Genomic DNA, 12,978 nt, shown 5'->3' on the forward strand with positions numbered 1-12,978 from the left:
TCTCTGTACTTCAGTATCAATAAAGTGTTTTCAATAATTGTGAATTTTTCAATCCTGCAGGATTTGAAATTGGTGTTCAGTGGTTTGATGTTTTTTTCTCTTGTTGTAGCTGTCACTGCTCACCAAATAGGAACCATAACAGGTAAGTGACGTCTTCTTTCAATACTCACCAGCAAGCCTGTTCACACCAGTGCGTTATCTCAAATTCAAGCGTCAGGCAATGTTGGTCCATTAGTTCAGTCTAGTAGACACTTCCCTTTTGGGTGGAAATGGCTCAACATTTAAAGGAATTTGAATCTGCAGATATTTTTTCCAACATCACATTTGTAGCAAAATGAACAAAATGGTCTTATGCTGGAACTCTACAGGAATTTACATTATAGTGTCGTGGTTTTGAATTATTTTCTTCTTCTTTAAAAGGTTTCACTACAAGGAAAGCAACTACAGCTGAGTCAACTTCTGGCTCCAAACCGGGTGAGTGATGTTTTCTTTTGAGATGTAGTAGCAAAACCAAGCGTCACAAGTCACCTTGTTTTCATCAGCCCTAGATAGTGGAAGGATATTACACTTGTGGACATTTAGCCCTGAACTTGCAGGGAGGTGCAGTTTCAATCATAACTATTTGAATGAAGCTAGATCAGAGACTGTGCTTGAGGAGGAATGCTGTGTCCATGTTTGTGTACATCTCTGTCTCTCTTAGTCTCTGCTTGGTTCTCAGCTTTTAGTCAACAGTTTTGAAATAATGCCTGACTGTTTAAAAGAAATATAATTTTTCAGTTGTATGTTGATGGTAACTCTGCATGTTGTCAAATTTGGCAGAATTTTAGTTGCTAAGACGGGCTGGTGTGGCCAGGGGAGTTGGCAATGACACAGCATGATCCTGTCCACTTCTGTGTTTATTCCCTTTGCGTTTGCAGACAAGCAGGAAACCCATGTGGCGCTATTGGCTACGATATTTAAATAGACACTTAATTGTGAATTTATCCCAGAATTCTGGTTTTAAGAGCTAGCACATAGGTCTTCTGATCTAGCCAGTATCAGCAAAGTGAGAGTACAATATGGAGCTAAATGAAGCTAAGAGGCTGGAAAGCCTTTAAACAGTGAGCCTAGGTGGATGCTGTGCTGCTTATCTGAAAGGCTTGAGCTGACAACACTTGTTCAGAGAACCATTCTTCGCTGCTTCATAGGTGATTTGTAACTTGCTCAAAGCTATTGTTCTCACTTGAGCTTTACTCATCTCGATCTTATCTTCCCTGCTGTTGGCATTCACTATGGCATGGGAGCAACCTATGCAGTTCTACCTTGAATCTCTGATGATGAACAAGAGGATCAGTGACTCCAACAGAACCAGGAGCAGCAGGAGCAACACCAGGAGCATCGTCAACTGCCTTTTTCCTCAGCCCCATGCCCATCACTCCACAGGGCAGAGGGGATGGCACAGAGATGCAACTCAAAGGAGGCACTTCCCTCAACACAGGGTCCACAGGCAGAGGATCAGCCCTGTTGACATGTCAGAGCACCAGGCCTCACACAGCAGGTCATTGCTGATATCTGAAGCATCCTGAAACAAGACCTCCTTCACTGTGGCCCCAGTGGGAAAGCATTGCCAGTGGTCATCCAGGTGGCTATTACTGAAGTGCCTATCCCAGTTCTCTGCCTCTCCCTAGAGTTGTGCGCTTTCTTCTACAAAGAGAGAAAGCAGAGAAGTAAAGAAATGGATTATGCAGAGAGGATGCTACGACAATATTTGTGGAGGTGACCGTGAGCATGGGTGCGAGATTTCAATAAGAAGAGGGTGACAAGGCTCCTGGAGAGAGAAGAATGAGTAGAGCTGCAAAGGTGTGTTGGTCTGAAGAGTGCTGTGCAGGGGAAAGCTGGGGAAGTCAGAGTGTAGGGTTTGGCACCTGAAAATAAGATGCCACTTGTCGTGTTCAATCTTCTAAGGTCACTGAATCTTTTGGAGTATGGAATCCAGGTTTTGAGAGGCCACTCTGCTTCTGCTCACTTCCTTAGCTGTCTTTATCCATGCCTGTTTTTATTGAGAATATGGCCTCACCCTCCTGTCAGCAAGAACCAGCACACAGAAGGACATTATTTTTTATTTCATGGGATTTGGATGTTGCTGGCAAGGCCAGTATTTATTACCAACTCCTAATTGTCCTTGAACTGAGTGACTTGCTAGGCCCTTTCAGAGGGCAGTGGACAGTTAAGAGACAACCACATTGCTGTGAGTCTGGGGTACATGTAGACCAGACTAGCTAAGGACAGCAGATTCCCTTCCCTAAAGGACTTAAGAGAACCTGATGGTTTTTTTTAAAAACAACAATCAATGATAGTTTGATAGTCAGCATTACTGTGACTAGCTTTTGATTCTAGATTTATTAAACAATTGAATTTACATTTCGCCAGCTGCATGATGGGATTTGAACCCATGTGCCCAAAGCATTAGCCTGAGTGTCTTGATTACAAATCCAGTGACATTACCACTATGCCACTGTCTTCTTTTGGAACTGTTCCAGAATCTAAGGATTTTTGGAAGATTACTACCAGTGCATCCACTATTTGTGTAGCTACTTCTTTTAATATCCTAGGATGAGACCCATCAGGTCCAGGGGACTTATCGGCCTTCAGCCCCATTAATTTTTCTAGTAATTTTTCTCTAGCGATAGTTTTTGTATTTATTTCCTCCCCCAACTCCCCTACTTTTGCCTCTTGATGATTTAGTATTTTTGGTATGCTATTAGTGTTTTCTACCGTGAAGACTGATGCCATTTCCTGGTTCGCCATTATTATTTTTCAGCCTCATTCTCTAAGGTGCCTATGTTCACTTTAGCCTTTCTCTTCTTTTTTATATCTTTAAAGAAGCTCTTACTGTCCATTTTTATTTTACTTGCTAGTTTGCCCTCAAAGTTTATTTTCTCCCTCTATTATTTTTTGATCATCTCTTGTTTGTTTTTAAAACTTTCCCAATCTTCTGGCTTAGCACTAATCTTTGCTACATTGTATGTTTTTTTCTTTCAATTTGATACTATCCTTAACTTCCTTGGTTAACCATGGTTGTTTTATCCCCTTCCTAGAATCTTTCTTCCTCACTTTGTTGCAAATCATGAACTATTTTTTTAAACGTCTGCCATTGTTCATCAACCGTCTTTTCCGCTAAACCCCTTTCTCAGTCCACTCCAGACAACTCTGCCCTCATTCCTTTAGTAATTACCCTTTTTTAAGTTTAGCGCGGTTGTTTTCGAACCAAGTTTCTCACTGTCAAACTGAATGCTAAATTCTGTCATATTATGGTCACTGTTTCCTCGGGGATCTTTTACTCTGTGATCATTTATTAAATCTGCCTCATTACACATTACCAGATCCAAAATAGCCTGACCCCTGGTTGGAGCCACAACATATTGTTCTAGGAAACTGTCCTGAACACAATCTACGAATTCTTGCTCATGGCTACCTCTGCCAATATGATTTTCCCAATCTACATGAAGATAAAAAATCACCTAAGATTAATGTACTGCCTTTTTTACATGTCCTTATTATCTCATGATTTATTCTCTGTCCTACAGTATAGCTACTGTTAAGGGACCTATAGACTACTCCCACCAGTGTCTTCTTTCCCTTGTTATTTCTTACCTCCACCCGTATAGATTCTGTATCTTCTGATCCAAGATCATTTCTTGCTATCATACTTATTCCATCTCATACTAACAAAGCTACCCCCCCACACTTTCCTTCCTCCCCGTCCTTTCGAAAAGTCATGTACCCCTTAATACTTAGTACCCAGCTTTGATCTCCTTGTAACCATGTCTCCATAATGGCTATAAGGTCATATCCAGTAACCTTTATTTATGCCATTAATTCATTTATTTTGTTCTGAATACTATGTGCATTTAAGTAAAGAGTCATTAATTTTGCCTTTTTACCATTTCCCTCCCTTTGATCGTATTTGCTGTTTCTTTTTAATGTTTGTACACTCTGCCCCTTCCTGTCACACTCTGGATATCATTATTCTGAATAGTTGCCCTGCAATACTGCCATATCTTTTTGCTTTGCAAGTCTACATATCTCCTCTCCAGAACCTTCCCCCCTCTATTTAGTTTAAAGCCCTCCCTACAGCTCCAATTATTTGATGCATCAGGACACTGGTCCCAGCATAGAAACATAGAAAATAAGAGCAGGAGTAGGCCATTCGGCCCTTCAAGCCTGCTCCGCCATTCATTATGATCATGGCTGATCATCCAACTCAAAAGCCTGCTCCCGCTTTCTCCCCAAATCCTTTGATCCTTTTCGCCACAAGAGCTATATCTAACTCCTTCTTGAAAACATACAATGTTTTGGCCTCAACTACTTTCTGTGGTAGCGAATTCCACAGGCTCACCACTCTCTGAGTGAAGAAATTTCTCCTCATCTCAGTACTAAATGGTCTACCCTGTATCCTCAGACTGTGACCCCTGGTTCTGGACTCCCCCACCATCGGGAACATCCTTCCTTCGGTGCATCCTTCAGGGATGACCCGCCCTGCATCGCTATTGTATTTTATTTAATTTATTAATTAATTACTCTAGTATCCGTGCTCTTTGCATGGTGAAGCCCAGAACAGCTCCCACCTACCCCAATACTGGTGCCAGTGCCCCATGAACTGAAAACTATCCCTCACGTACCAGTTTTTGAGCCACGCATTTAACTTGACTTTATTTACCCTAAGCCAGTTTGCCAGTTGCTCAAATAGTAATCCCAAGATTATTACCTTGGAGGTTCTGCTTTTTAATTTAGCTCCTAACTGTTCAAATTCTTTCAGCAGAACCTCCTTTCTAGTCCTATCAATGCCATTGGTACCAACATGAATGACGACAACTGGATCCCTCCCCTCCCACTCCAAGTTCCTCTTCAGCCCTGAGGAGATGTCCTTAACCCTGGCAATGAGTAGGTAACACACCCTTCAGGACTCACGCTCACAGCTGCAGAGAACAGTATCTATCCCCCTACCACTACTACGTTCCTATTTCCTCCCACCACTTGAATGGCTCCCGTACCATGGTGCCATGGCCAGTTCACTCATCCTCCCTGCAGTCTCCGCTCTCACTCACACAGCTTGCAAGAACCTCATAACTGTTGGTAGCGTTTGTGAAAAATGACGTCTTACCTGCCGGCCACAATGGCAGGATTTCACGCCATATCGTCCCCTTCCCGGCACGTCCTGCCTCATTAATAATGCATTCGTGGGAAACATGCTGAATCACTGGCAGGCAAGCTCAGATTAGCCTGCCACGCCATGACCTCACCGCTTCCTCGTTCCTGGCGCCATATTTAAAATGCAGCCTACTTTGTGTCTTCAGACCAGGACTGCTCCTGGCGACAGATGGCCCCGAAAGCAAAGGTGACAGCAGCCCTCAAATTTAGTGATACCTCTCCGGGGTGCCTGCTGGGCACAGCGGAAGGCCGCTATGATGTCTTCTACCCCTGCTCTGGCCACAGGAGGCCCGCCAGAGTCAGCAGTCCGGTCTGGGAGGTGGTGGCAGCAGCAGTCAGCACCACCAGAGCACAAAGGAGGTCAGCCGTCCAGTGCAAGAAGAGGATGAATGCTCTTATCCATTCCACCTCATCACTCAACTCACACACTCACAAACCCATCACACATTCACACAGATCTCACACCACAAGAGACAACACCACTAACTCTCACACATGCTCGCACATCTCCCATCAGGCTGATATCCTCTGGAGCTTGGGCCCTCATCCCGCCCATGGCTCCACTCACCACACACACATTCCATGCAGTGCCACGTGTGCTGCTCAGACTCTCTCTATCTGTTTTCATGCAGGAGAAGCTGGTTCACAACAGCAGGGAGAAGCCCCAGACCAGGGATGGAGTGGCCCATATTAAACCCCTCACTAAATTTGAGGAGCATGCCATTGTGCTGACTGATGAGGACTTGGACACTGCCTGTGGCAAAAGTGAGGTCGGCGGCAAATACCCACATAAGGATCCTGCACCACATCATCCTCTCGTAGCAAAACTGTCAATGCTCGGTCTCGTGTTTTTGACTCTGCTGTCATGCACTCATTACCTCCACTTTGGTTCACAGAGAGCTCTGCCAAGTGACCGACACTCTCAGCCAGCCAGCCCCTCAGCTCCATCCAGGACCTCAAGTCCAGCCACGAGAACACCTCCTTCATGTAAGAGCTGGAAATAAGCAGCCTGGAAGACCCGTCACAGCCACACCATCCACCAGCGCAGATACACACACCTCAGTGGGACTTAGATCTAGAGCAGGCTCGGGTTCACAATCTGGTGGTTACCGCACAGACACTTTTGCCTCAACCAACAACTTGGGCAGTGAGTTCCAGACACCCACTACCTTCTGCGTAAAAAAGTTCTTCTTCACGTCCCCCCTACACCTTCTTCCACATATCTTGAATGTTGTATTGCAGTAAGTTTGATTATGTTTCTTGTTCTTCAGAAGTGACCACGACAACAGTGAAATTAGCTACAACCAGGTCCACTCCTGGCCCCACACCGGGTGAGTGATGGCTTCTTTCGATATACAGTAGCAAAACCAGTGACACGAGCTGTCTTCTTTCAACAACTTCCAGACACTGGAAGTGCATTACTTCACACATGTCTATAATTAGTCTCCTTTCAATATTCACCAGCAAGCCTGTTCACACTGGGATGCTTTTCTCATTTGCAAATTTCAAGAAATCAACGTCCATTCATTCAGTCTTGTACACGCTGCCTTTTCGATGTAAATGGTTGAAAATTTACTAAATCTGAATCATCAGTTAGTTTTGTAACCATCACTTTTGTAGCAAGATCAATGTGATAGTTTTATGGTCAAACTACATGAAAACTGTGGTGTTTATGTCATGGTGAAGTGGTTTTCATTACTTTTCTTGTTCCCCAGAAGGGGTCAGTACAACAGTGAAACCAACAACAACTGGGTACACGACTGGTTCCACACCGGGTAAGTAAAGCCCCTCTTTTGATGAGCATCAGCAAGAGCAGCAAACAAGTGCAATAAAAAGATAATGCTGGAAAAGTTCAGCAAGTCTGCCAACACCTGCTGCGTATTTCCTGTACTTTATGGCTTTGTCTCAGATTTCCAAATCCACAGTATTTTGCTTTTACACTCGTGAAATAAGTGATCTTCTTTCAGCACACACTAGAATTTCATCACTGGTAGATACTGTGACCTTACTTTACAACGGGAAATGGATGAAATTTTTAATCCTTGAAAGAAGATCGCTCAGAGTCAGGGGCTGAGGGGAACTCTTGTGTGCATGAGTGTTCACACCAGTGCGCTGTTCTCAAATTCGCTTTTAGGCAATGTCAGTCCGTTCAGTCATGTGGACCTTATGTGGGTGGAAGTGATTGAATATATGGAGACATCAGAATCCAGATGTACTATTTTACACATCATATTTACAGCAAAGCCAATAAAATAAATCTTACAATGGAACATGATTAGCCTTTATGTTGTATTGCAGTGGGTATGATTATGTCTCTTGTTCTTCAGAAGTGACCACGACAACAGTGAAATCAACTACAACCAGGTCCACTCCTGGCTCCACACCGGGTGAGTGATGGCTTCTTTCGATATACAATAGCAATACCAGTGACAAGTGCTACCTTAATTTCACAACTTCCAGACAGTGGAAGTCCATTACATCACACTAGTCAATATTTAGTCCAGAATTTCCAGAGTGAACTGGGTGATAACTGACACGTTCAGATGAAGCTCGATTAGAATATACACATGAGGAAATATGTTTTATCCATGTGTCTGTTTACAACGTTCTCTCATGGAATCTACTTGCTCACCATGTTTACCGAATCTTTTCCTAAATAACGGCCTGACATTTACATAATATGGAAAATGTTCATTGAACGTTGATGGTGATAGACAGCATCCTTTTCGAAGTCCAGTGGTTTCAAAAATATATCTTATCAAAGCATGTTCCCCTTAGAATGCAGTGCTTGTTCATATTCTTCCATTTTCTTCTTTCACCTGTAACTTCAATGAATATTTTTGAAACAAAACCAAATATGCAAATATTGATTTGTCTTTTTCCTGTTTAAATTTGGTCCTTTGTACTCAAAGTTAGTTGAGGTAGTTAGTAGCTGTTGTCAATACTTTCCTCATTCTTTATTCCTTATTGTCAATTAAATAACCAAATGCTGGAAATGTATTAGTGCTGCTGGATTTGCAGTCAGAGCGCAGCGGTTTTCAATGTTTTCCTTTCCCTTCAGAAGTGCCAATTTCATCAACCATAACAACATCTGTGTCTACAACCAGTTCTACAGCTGGTAAGTGATGCTTTCTTTCAATATATCCCTCTTGCCTGTTAGAGTGTCCCTCGGGTTCAAGGATGACTTGCTTCCATTCTGGTTCGAGGAGCCCTACCATGGCAGATCAGTCCAATGCACGATCTGCGGGTTCTGCTGCATGCAGGGCAAATGGTGATTGGAGGGTCATGTGGATGACTTGTTTGGAGCTGTGTGTGCTCTTTCCGATGACTCGATCTTGTCTCTGCAACGAATCTCTCGATGTGTCCGGTGTCTTCCCAAATGAAACCTCTCCATTTTTGTCAGTCACAGGCCAGGGACTCCCATGGATCCACCGGGATAATTGAGCACTTCAGGGATGCTTTGAGGACATCCTTGAAGTGTTTCTGCTGCCCTCTGGGGAGTCTCCTGCTGCGACCGTGATGCAGGTGAAGCTTTTGTAATTGGCATTTATATGACACCTCCTGCCCAGCAGAGCTGGTTTTGAATAATTATCACCTCCCTGCTCGACATATTAGCTAGGGAGAGGATGACCTTAGTCTCGGGTTTGTAATACTGGATTCAAATATTCTTTTCAATTACACTTGCAACTACGCCTAGATCAACTTTGGCACAGACAATTCAGGTCCAAAAGTTCAGTCCTTTAGACCCAAAGCCAATTCCTTGCGAAGGAATTTTTTGAAAAGTTCAGTGTTCTGAATCTGCAAACAATGGCATTTTCACAAATACAAATACGCTGTTGTGACAAGTGCCTCTGGAGGAGTTTTTCCCATTGGAAGAATTAAATAATGAATGTTTAAAGAGTTTTCACTGCAAATTTGGACACTTGTTCTCAAATCTGTCTCCTTTAGTTGCTACTTATTCTCACCCACGTTTTCATTACAATTTTCCACCCTGTTACTAAATTGTAACATTTCCACTTTAAACTTCTCGCAGGCTGAACACTTTTGAATTTTATTGCAATCATTGCCAAATATTGTGAAAAGAATTTACCTTTGCTATACTCTTGACATTATTAATGTTTTAGAATATGATCATGAAATAATGCATTTGAAGCATTTACAAATACTAACTTGCTGCTGTCACATTTATGGTCCTTATTTTTGGTTAGTTCATGAGTGTCTACTATGTTGTCCTACATTTCTCCTTTTCTCTTAACAATTTCCTCAAGATTTGTGCCTTAATATCAGTAATGTATCCCAGTTGTAAAACTCTCAATCCTGTAGGATTTGGAATTGGAATTCGTTGATTTTGAATGTTATTTTCTTGTCAGCAGTGTCAACAACAACACAGGAAACAACTACCACACCTGTGACTGAGAAAACTACTACAGCAGGTAAGTGATGTCTCCTTTCAATATTCACCAGCAAGTCTGTTCACACTGGGATGCTTTTCTCATTTGCAAATTTCAAGAAATCAACGTCCATTCATTCAGTCTTGTACATGCTGCCTTTTCGATGTAAATGGTTGAAAATTTACTAAATCTGAATCATCAGTTAGTTTTGTAACCATCACTTTTGTAGCAAGATCAATGTGATAGTTTTATGGTCAAACTACATGTAAACTGTGGTGTTTATGTCATGGTGAAGTGGTTTTCATTACTTTTCTTGTTCCCCAGAAGGAGTCACTACAACAGTGAAACCAACTACAACTGGGTACACGACTGGTTCCACACCGGGTAAGTAAAGCCCCTCTTTTGATGAGCATCAGCAAGAGCAGCAAACAAGTGCAATAAAAAGATAATGCTGGAAAAGTTCAGCAAGTCTGCCAAAACGTGCTGCGTATTTACTGTACTTTATGGCTTTGTCTCAGATTTCCAAATCCACAGCATTTTGCTTTTACACTACTGAAATAAGTGATCTTCTTTCAGCACACACTAGAATTTCATGACTGGTAGATACTGTGACCTTACTTTACAACGGGAAATGGATGAAATTTTTATTCCTTGAAAGAAGATCGCTCAGAGTCCGAGGCTGAGGGGAACTCTTGTGTGCATGAGTGTTCACACCAGTGCGCTGTTCTCAAATTCGCCTTTTAGGCAATGTCAGTCCGTTCAGTCATGTGAACCTTATGTGGGTGGAAGTGATTGAATACATGGAGCCATCGGAATCCAGATGTACGATTTTACACATCATATTTACAGCAAAGCCAATAAAATAAATCTTACAATGGAACACGATTAGCCTTTACGTTGTATTGCAGTGGGTATGATTATGTCTCTTGTTCTTCAGAAGTGACCACGACAACAGTGAAATCAACTACAGCCAGGGCCGCGCCTGGCTCCACACCGGGTGAGTGATGGCTTCTTTCGATATACAATAGCAATACCAGTGACACGTGCTACCTTAATTTCACAACTTCCAGACAGTGGAAGTCCATTACGTCACACTAGTCAATATTTAGTCCAGAATTTCCAGAGTGAACTGGGTGATAACTGACACGTTCAGATGAAGCTCACAATTACAAATGCGCTATTGTGACAAGTTCTCCTGGAGGAGTATTTCCCATCGGAAGCATTAAATAATGAATGTTTAAAGAGTTTTAACTGCAAATTTGGACACTTGTTCTCAAATCTGTCACCCTTAGTTGCTACTTATTCTCACCCACGTTTTCATTACGATTTTCCACCCTGTTACTAAACTGTAACATTTCCACTTAAAACTTCTCGCAGGCTAAACACTTTTGAATTTTATGGCAATCATTGCCAAATATTGTGAAAAGAATTTACTTTTGCTATGCTCTTGACATTATTAATGTTTTAGAATATTTTCATGAAATAATGCATTTGAAGCATTACAAATGCTAACTTGCTGCTGTCACATTTATGGTCCCCATTTTTGGTTAGTTCATGAGTGTCTAATATGTTGTCCTACATTTCTCCTTTTCTCTTACCAATTTCCTCAATATTTGTTGCTTAATATTAGTAATGTATCCCAGTTGTAAAACTCTCAATCCTGTAGGATTTGGAATTGGAATTTGTTGATTTTGAATTTTATTTTCTTGTCAGCAGTGTCAACAACAACACAGGAAACAACTACCACACCTGTGACTGAGAAAACTACTACAACAGGTAAGTGATGTCTCCTTTCAATATTCACCAAGTCTGTTCACACTGGGATGCTTTTCTCATTTGAAAATTTCAAGAAATCAACGTCCATTCATTCAGTCTTGTACACGCTACCTTTTCGATGTAAATGGTTGAAAATTTACTAAACCTGAATCATCAGTTAGTTTTGTAACCATCACATTTGTAGCAAGATCAATGTGATAGTTTTATGGTCAAACTACTTGAAAACTGTGGTGTTTATGTCATGGTGAAGTGGTTTTCATTACTTTTCTTGTTCCCCAGAAGGGTTCACTACAACAGTGAAACCAACAACAACTGGCTACATGACTGGTTCCACACCGAGTAAGTAATGCCCCACTTTTGATGAGCATCAGCAAGAGCAGCAAACAAGTGCAATGAAAAGATAATGCTGGAAAAGTTCAGCAAGTCTGCCAACACCTGCTCAGTATTTCCTGTACTTTATGGCTTTGTCTCAGATTTCCAAATCCACAGTATTTTGTTTTTACAATAGTGAAATAAGTGAGCTTCTTTCAGCACACACTAGAATTTCATCACTGATGCTACTGTGACCTTACTTTACAACGGGAAATGGATGAAATTTTTATTCCTTGAAAGAAGATCGCTCAGAGTCCGGGGCTGAGGGGAACTCTTGTGTGCATGACTGTTCACGCCAGTGCGCTGTTCTCAAATTCGCCTTTTAGGCAATGTCAGTCCATTCAGTCATGTGGACCTTATGTGGGTGGAAGTGATTGAAAATATGGAGACATCGGAATCCAGATGTACTATTTTACACATCATATTTACAGCAAAGCCAATAAAATAAATCTTACAATGGAACACGATTAGCCTTTATGTTGTATTGCAGTGGGTATGATTATGTCTCTTGTTCTTCAGAAGTGACCACGACAACAGGAAAATCAACTACAACCAGGTCCACTCTTGGCTCCATACCAGGTGAGTGATGGCTTCTTTCGATATACAATAGCAACACCAGTGACATGTGCTACCTTAATTTCACAACTACCAGACAGTGGAAGTCCATTACGTCACATTTGTCAATATTTAGTCCAGAATTTCCAGCGTGAACTGGGTGATAACTGACACGTTCAGATGAAGCTCACAATTACAAATACGCTATTGTGACAAGTTCTCCTGGAGGAGTTTTTCCCATCGGAAGAATTAAATAATGAATGTTTAAAGAGTTTTAACTGCAAATTTGGACACTTGTTCTCAAATCTGTCTCCTTTAGTTGCTACTTATTCTCACCCACGTTTTCATTACGATTTTCCACCTTGTTACTAAACTGTAACATTTCCACTTTAAACTTCTCGCAGGCTGAACACTTTTGAATTTTATTGCAATCATTGCCAAATATTGTGAAAAGAATTTACCTTTGCTATGCCTTTGACATTATTAATGTTATAGAATATGATCATGAAATAATGCATTTGAAGCATTTACAAATGCTAACTTGCTGCTGTCACATTTATGGTCCCCATTTTTGGTTAGTTCATGAGTGTCTAATATGTTGTCCTACATTTCTCCTTTTCTCTTACCAATTTCCTCAATATTTGTACCTTAATATTAGTAATGTATCGCAGTTGTAAAACTCTCAATCCTGTAG

The 12,978-nt window shown here is 41.6% G+C and overlaps 1 protein-coding gene across 1 annotated transcript in view; it reads left to right on the forward strand.

The window, feature by feature from the left end:
- The window catches only part of LOC121286122 (mucin-2-like), a 113,941-nt gene that overhangs the window by 2,078 nt on the left and 98,885 nt on the right, over window positions 1–12,978 (forward strand). The window contains exons 2-13 of the mRNA XM_041203110.1: window positions 61–142; window positions 421–474; window positions 6,462–6,521; window positions 6,906–6,965; window positions 7,518–7,577; window positions 8,252–8,308; window positions 9,561–9,623; window positions 9,906–9,965; window positions 10,519–10,578; window positions 11,295–11,357; window positions 11,637–11,696; window positions 12,249–12,308. Coding sequence (XP_041059044.1) covers window positions 61–142; window positions 421–474; window positions 6,462–6,521; window positions 6,906–6,965; window positions 7,518–7,577; window positions 8,252–8,308; window positions 9,561–9,623; window positions 9,906–9,965; window positions 10,519–10,578; window positions 11,295–11,357; window positions 11,637–11,696; window positions 12,249–12,308 — 739 coding nt within the window. The remainder of the gene's footprint in view (window positions 1–60; window positions 143–420; window positions 475–6,461; window positions 6,522–6,905; window positions 6,966–7,517; window positions 7,578–8,251; window positions 8,309–9,560; window positions 9,624–9,905; window positions 9,966–10,518; window positions 10,579–11,294; window positions 11,358–11,636; window positions 11,697–12,248; window positions 12,309–12,978) is intronic.

This window comes from Carcharodon carcharias, chromosome 13 (assembly GCF_017639515.1).
Source record: "Carcharodon carcharias isolate sCarCar2 chromosome 13, sCarCar2.pri, whole genome shotgun sequence".
NCBI lineage: Eukaryota > Metazoa > Chordata > Chondrichthyes > Lamniformes > Lamnidae > Carcharodon > Carcharodon carcharias.